Source organism: Miscanthus floridulus, chromosome 17 (genome assembly GCF_019320115.1).
Source record: "Miscanthus floridulus cultivar M001 chromosome 17, ASM1932011v1, whole genome shotgun sequence".
Lineage (NCBI taxonomy): Eukaryota > Viridiplantae > Streptophyta > Magnoliopsida > Poales > Poaceae > Miscanthus > Miscanthus floridulus.
This window is the reverse complement of record NC_089596.1, coordinates 60,887,499-60,894,888: the sequence shown is the minus strand read 5'-3', so window position 1 is coordinate 60,894,888 and position 7,390 is coordinate 60,887,499. Positions and strand designations below refer to the sequence as shown.

Genomic DNA, 7,390 nt, shown 5'->3' with positions numbered 1-7,390 from the left:
CTTTGTCTAGAACTCCATTGCAGAGCCTCTGGCTATTGGCAATATCATGCCAATGGTGGGTAATGGTGTATGTGGATTAAGCTGGTTTTCTGGGTTGGGCTCGTTTTTGGGCATGGCTAGTTGCGGTGGGGTGGTGGCAGAGGTAATGTTTCAAGTTGTCTGTTGTGGACTTGAGCTGGCTAGCTTGTCTCTATGAATATTATGTGTGGAGGCCTTAGGTTTATATAGGTGAGATTGGCTTCTGCTCGTTGGTTACTGACCTAAAATTGCTACAGGGTGCTTGGCCGCCATGCGGGTAAAAAGTTGGGGTAGTACGCTGCTGCTAAGGTGGATGGATGGATTTGACTGGAGTTAATGCTTGGGTAGATTGGGTAGTATGGCTATTAAGGAGATGCAATGAAGGTATGATTGACTTCTCTTGTGGGTTGTTGTGGCAGAGGTTGAGGGTTTTCCCTGTTCTTTATCCTTTCTTGAGTTTCCTTCGCATCTGACCAATCTCTGGTAATGTGTCCTTTGTTCTCTCCATGAAAGAAACAATATTGCCTTCACTGTCTTGGTTCTTGTTCTAGTTCTTCCTTTGGTTATATTTCTTGCCTTCGTATTACTTTTGATGTGCTTTGTTTGGGGCTGTCTCCAGCATCTGCTGCCCTTGCTAGCTGCTTCCTTGCTGTTCTATATTGAAAACTTATTGATTTAGCGCTTGCTGAGGCTATGACTGGCCATGGCTTCTATTGGGCCTTTGGGAATTCCTGCTGCTCCCTTGGTACTGTTTGTTCTGGTTTTGCTCTTCTAGTCTTCTGCGAAGGTCGTTGTCTGACCTACAATATTTCTCAAACTCATTGTATAGTTGTTGTATTGTGCTTGGCTTTTCTCAAGCTAGATGAGCGGCGAAGGCTCCGATGCGGAGACCTTTAACTACGGCTTCAATTGCTATGTCTTCTAGGACGTTTGGTGCCTTTGCTTTTAGTTGCACAAATCTTTGAAAATAGTCCCTTAGAGCCTCTCCTTGATTTTGCTTGCACTTGAACAGGTCCATTGAGGTTAGGAATTCAGTGGAAACTCTTTGAAATTGCTTATAATCTTGTCGCAAAGGTCCTCCCAGGAATATACTGAACTTGGCCTCAACATCAAGTATCATGCCAATGCATCACCCTCGGCTGCAATAACAAATGATTTGGCTAGAACAGTGTCGTTCCCTCCTGCGGAGGCTACAGCTACCTCGAAGCTCATGATGAATTAGCGTGGGTCTGATCTCCCGTTGAATTTGGGTAGGGTAATGGCTTTGTAGGAGGAAGGCCAAGGTGTGCTTTGGATTACCTCGGATAGTGGAGATTTTGAGTCTATAGTTTTGTGGACTGGTGGTGAAGTGAAGGGTGTGCCGAAGGTTGTTTGGGTGGCCATACCTGGCGAAGGGTTGGGCTGGCTTTGATTTGCGGAGTGGTGTTGGTTAGATGTGTTGGAAAGAGGCTGGTTGGACTGCATGCTTTGTATCTCCACCTGCAAGACAACCAACTACTGCCTGATCTCCGCTGCATGGAGTGACGCCTGGACTGTCCTCTGGTTTGTAGCGAAGGTTGCTGCCAGCCTATCTCTTTCTTGTTGTGTGCTCTGTAACTAGGCTTGGAGCTATTGAAGCACTTGCTCTGGAGTTGGTTCTGGCACCGGCTGCTCCTTGGTCGCCACGGGTTGATCCTCCCCAGCGTCTTCTTCTATGTCTGTCTCTTCAGTAGCGGTAGCATATGTGCTACGACACTATGCCTAGGCCTTCCCCTTCTGGTAGGCTCTAGAGGTGTTCTAGCGGAGGCTGCTCTTTTTCTTGCCATTGTGGGTTTTGCTTGGCCTACACGCGGTGGGTTTCAATATTGGAAAACAGGTTTTTTGACAGATGATGGATAATAGGGCCTTTGCCCTAGCGGAGACTCCAGTCGAAGGTGAGTGGGTATGTGGGACTAGACTTAATTAGGGTTTCATAAATGGATTCACCAACTCTGCCTTTTACATAGGATCTGGCTCCCCCTTTTTGGGGCATTGTTTGTTACTTTTCCATTGTACATCTTTGCCCTATGACAGCTAAGGTACATTCCTAGAATATCTCTAGACTTAATATTGATCTTCAGGGGCATCTCGGGTCTTCTCCTCCCGCGTCGTCTTTGCTTCTTGGGCCTTAGCCACCGGCCTACGAGAAGCCCATCTCCGACTCTGGGCCGCAGCGCCGTAACGAGCTCTCTTCTCTTGAATAGGGCCCGCATGGCCTTCGCCCGAGCTACCTGAGCTTTTGTCTCTGCGCCATGACCTCGGCCAAGAAACTTATCCTGACATCCTCCGAGTTGTGCTTGGGCCTTTGCCTTACTTGGGTCAAAAGGCGAAGGCTCTCCTCAGCGTTCCTACGTCTTGGCCTATGCCTCATCTACGGTTGGTGGCGAAGGCTCCTCCTGGTGTACCTGTGCCTTGGCCTCCGCCTCACATGCGGTCGGTGGCAAAGGCTCCTCCTAGTGTACCTGTGCGCCATTACACATGTAAACAACTGACGTTATGCAATGGCCTCCGCTACTCATATCTTTATGTCCCAATAGGAGGGAGGATAGACCCTGTTCGTCAGCACTACTTCAGCAGTACTTTTTAGCGAACGGACATTGTTTTCCTCTCACAATAAGAATATGTTTGGTTGGTGACTAAAACTTGCCACGCCTAACCTTCGGCAAATTGTGGCTGCCTAAGAAAATATGGCGACCAAAATCGAAGCCACACTTATGGCAAGGTTTGGCAGAAAAAAGAGTCTATGACATGCGGGGCAGGTTCCTAAAAAAAGTATGGCATGCCATAGATGTGGCAGTGAACTAAACAGCTGTCGAAGAAACTGTGGCACGATGAACCTTTAGTGTGGTAGGTTTTCGTCACCAACCAAACATACCCTAAATCAATATAAGCATCAGCATAAGCCATTTTTTTTAGAAAACTAACAGGGCAATCCTCCTCAACGCTGTACGGATATGACTTTGATTAACCAGCCCTAAACTTAAACATAGGACGCAAAGCAAAGCACTTTAGCCAGTAACGAACCACAGACAGCCGCACAATGTTTTAACCAAAAGTTCGTTTTGACGGAAGCGTAAAAGGGCGACTACAGGACACGGGCGCGGACGTGAGCCCCCCGGTGCGGCGCCCCCTGCGTGACCCACACCCGACTCCGACTGCGACTCCCACCGTAGCCGCAAGTTGGCTCTGTCCTTGGAGCCCACTCCGGCTCTCCCTGATCGCACTCGCTCCGTACACCAACCCGTACACCACACCTACCTACTGGCTGGCTCTTACGGTCTTCCCTCCCGCACTCGACCCCACCCGCGGCCACCGCTAGACCCCGCACCGTCCGTGCACCGCGCCCACGCGCCGAAACGCCGATCCCACACGCGACGTCGCCCACGAGGCCGCGGCGCACATTGCTTGGCTGCAACAACCATTTCTTTTTTCTTTTTCTCTATCGCGCAATAAAGCGCGACGCCACCCAGCGATCTATGCCGCCGCCTCCTGCTCCATCTCCCTCGCTCTCGCCGCCTCGTTCGCTTCGCCAACGCCCCGCCCCGCTCCGCTCCCCTCCGCCCCCGAGCCGAGCCGAGCAGAGCGCAGCCCGATCCGGAGGTGGGGATGGCGGACGCGAAGCAGCAGCCACAGCAGGCGGCGGCGGCGGCCGCGGCCACCACCGGCGTCTGGAAGACGATCAAGCCCTTCGTTAACGGCGGGGCCTCCGGGATGCTCGCCACCTGCGTCATCCAGCCTATCGACATGGTCAAGGTACCGTACCGCCGCGCCGCTCTGCCACTCCTCTCCGTTCGGCTTCCTTCGTAGTGCTCGTGTCATGTGTGAGCTGGGGTGGGGTGGCGGGATCCGGGGTTGCCGGGCTTAGATCTACGGGAATGGTGGTTGCTTGCCACGCGAAGCAGTGGGTTGGATGCGTACCCGCGGAGTTTACGCTTTTTTGGTCGGTTCTGATGAATCGAGTGTGGCCTTTGGGGTCGGCGTAGTGGAACTGAGCTTGCTGTTAGGTATTTGGGTGCGGTTTGCTTTAGATCCGTCGGAATTGCCGTGTCTGGATCATGTATGCGTGGGTTGGTGGAAATTGGAGCTGTGCGTTTTCTTGGTCGCGCGATCTGTTTGTTATGGATGGTACAATTTGCTAGCTGTAGTTACTTGGATCCATGGAGATCGGTTTCTGTGCTGTGATTTTAATTGATGTGAGGTCGCCATCTGTGCGCTGGTGCTCGGTTCTATTTTGGTAAGATCTGAGTATCTATGGACGTCGTTAGCTAACCATTGAATGCATTTTCATTTGTAGTAGTTGGTTGTTTTTTATGTGCCCTGTGATGATTTCCTCTTAGAAGAGTGGATAGTTTCAATTTGTGAACTAGTCTTTGATTGCCTCTATGTATGAGTGGACTCGAGCAAATGTAAATATGTTATCATAATACCATTGTAATTTGTTGGTGAGGATCTACTCGTTGGAATTCTTTCAGTGACCTGCCCCCTGCCAAGGTCATAGGTAAAGGGAACCAGGCTTTTAACTTCTGTTCCAACTTGAAAATTTGCTAAGTACATGTCACTGTCAGAAGTCTTGATGGCATGCCTTTTTGGAGCTTTATACTCGAGGGCTCTTTGCACGTGGAGCCCATCTTGATTCCTATTATTGTTTTGGTTTCAGGTGAGGATCCAGTTGGGTGAGGGCTCTGCTGGTCAGGTCACGAGGAACATGCTTGCAAATGAGGGTGTCCGCTCCTTCTACAAGGTTTGTTTTGTTTTCCTTGGTGCTCTGTAACTTTTCCTTATACAAAGTTCTAATACTTGTAACTTTGTTACTGACCCTATGCTATTGCAATTGCCATATTTTAGTCCAGAGAAACTGAACCATGAATTAAGTTTTAGTATTTAATCTTGTGAACGCCTATTTTGTTGTTAGATATTTATCTAATGCAATATGTATATTTCCAATCTAGCACATGATGCTGCATACTGCAACACTACAATATTTGCTTGACCTTATGCAATCCAGCATATGGCAATTTTACCCGCTTCCACATTACATGACATTAAGCCTGCATAATTGTGTTCATATGACATTTGCAATTAATTCGTAACTTGGTTTGACATATAGCTTAATTTCTCCTACGCTTTTCATTGGCAGGGTTTGTCTGCCGGTTTGCTAAGGCAAGCGACATACACGACTGCTCGTCTTGGATCCTTCAGGTTTGTATAGTGTGTTGTTTTACGATCAATCGACCAGTCATTACCTTTTGATTTGCTTGCACAAAAATATCTGAATCAGCTTGTTATAGCATATGGTTTCCATTTGAATGGGTGCCTGTTGTAGCGTTGAGATTGCACCTACATATTGGTAGCTAGTGGTTAGCCCCTATCAAATATATGGTTGCAAATACAACTTTGTTTGATGAGCTGTGCTGTCTTCAAAATGACTTCACCCTTGGAGTGCCATGACCCATGAGGTTGACGGTTGTTCGTTTAACTGCACCTTTTTTTGTACAAAGTTTTTCATAAAGGAATGATGCTACTTAAAAGTTTTGTTTGATGTGAATATAAAATTCTGTTCCACAAAGGGGCTTATATTTTTATTTTATTTTATTTTTGGTGTTAGGTGAACTATATGATCTTGGAGTGAACTACTATATAGCATGAACAAATGTTGCAATGCCCAATTAACTTCTTTTTATCAAAGTCATGCATGCAGATCGAAAATCAGCAATGAATATTGGAGTTATTTTATCTTGGTTTCCAACTATAATTAGTATTTAATTTTAATCAAATATATCGGATACATTTTTCCAGGGTTCTAACTAACAAAGCAGTTGAAAAGAATGAAGGGAAGCCGTTGCCTCTAATTCAGAAAGCTTTTATTGGTCTGACTGCTGGAGCAATTGGTGCTTCTGTTGGTAGTCCTGCTGATTTGGCACTCATTAGAATGCAAGCTGATTCGACCCTGCCGGCTGCACAACGACGCAACTATAAGAATGCTTTCCATGCACTCTACCGAATCACTGCTGATGAGGGAGTCCTTGCGCTTTGGAAGGGTGCGGGTCCAACTGTGGTGAGAGCTATGGCACTCAATATGGGTATGCTTGCTTCCTATGACCAGAGTATCGAGCTATTTAGGGACAAACTTGGTGCAGGAGAAATTTCTACTGTTGTTGGTAAGATTCTAGTGCCTAGAAACCTTGTGCATTTTGTGCTGTGTTATTGAAATCGAATGCCCATTTTCTTAGCTTATGCAACTGACATTGTGCTTAATTTCGTCCATCTCTATATGTAGCCATGTTAGGCCTGCTGTCAGTTTCCTGATGCAATCGTCCAATTTGATTACAGGAGCCAGTGCTATTTCTGGATTCTTCGCCTCAGCATGCAGTTTGCCCTTTGACTATGTGAAGACACAGATTCAGAAGATGCAACCTGATGCGAATGGCAAGTACCCGTACACAGGGTCTTTGGACTGTGCCGTGAAGACCTTCAAGAGCGGTGGTCCATTCAAGTTCTACACCGGTTTCCCAGTGTACTGTGTCAGGATTGCACCCCATGTCATGGTAAATAGAGAATAATACCTGTCTATACTCTGCTGGACAGTCCACCTTTTACCTTATTTTTCAATCTGTTAACTCTAGCATATTCATCCAATGATAATTTGAATGCAGATGACCTGGATATTCTTGAATCAGATCCAGAAGCTTGAGAAGAAGATTGGCATATAGGAATGCCAATCAACCGATACAGGGTTGACCGCTCTATGCTATTATCGCTTGACTCAGTATAATAGCGTACCAGCTGCTTTCGCACCATGGTAGTTGGTTTTGGTAGAGACAAGTCTGGTACCATTTTACCTTAGCTTACTTGCCAATTGTTATGTTGCAATAATCGAATTATTTGTTGTTGGGGGGGAATTTTTTTGGGGGTGGGCATGCTATTGTTGGCTGGGATGCTCATTAGGAGAGGGGGGTACTACCTAGTTATGCCATTCAATGGAATTGGACCATATTTTATACAGATTTTCACCGTCAGGCTTCAGTCCTTTTGAACTCATTTGGTACATTATTTTTTTGTAATGAAAATGATGGGAATGAATCAGCTGGGAGATTATGTTCTCGTCCTGCTCGCTCGAGATCTTACCTGAAAAGGGTACGCCGTGACAACAAGCAAATTCGTGCAGATGATTGTTTGCTGTGACATGATATTTTTTTTCCTGATATAGTAATGTCTGCATGATTTTTTTTTCATGATACAAATTCGTGACAGCATGCAAATTCATGGAGACAAATCATTCGCTGTGTTGCGTCGGTATTTAGGACCTTTATGCAAGCCATTTGGATTGTAGGAAACAAATTGCATGATCAAATAT

The 7,390-nt window shown here is 46.6% G+C and overlaps 1 protein-coding gene across 1 annotated transcript; it reads left to right on the top strand.

Moving 5' to 3' along the window:
• Positions 1-3,460: 3,460 nt before the first annotated feature.
• LOC136516857 (mitochondrial dicarboxylate/tricarboxylate transporter DTC-like) lies at positions 3,461-7,137 on the top strand. Its single transcript, XM_066510351.1, has 6 exons — positions 3,461-3,789; positions 4,694-4,777; positions 5,174-5,235; positions 5,833-6,194; positions 6,367-6,581; positions 6,690-7,137. The coding sequence occupies exons 1-6, from the start codon at positions 3,643-3,645 to the stop codon at positions 6,744-6,746; spliced, it is 927 nt and encodes a 308-aa protein (XP_066366448.1). The 5' UTR covers positions 3,461-3,642; the 3' UTR covers positions 6,747-7,137.
• The last annotated feature ends 253 nt before the right edge of the window (positions 7,138-7,390 follow it).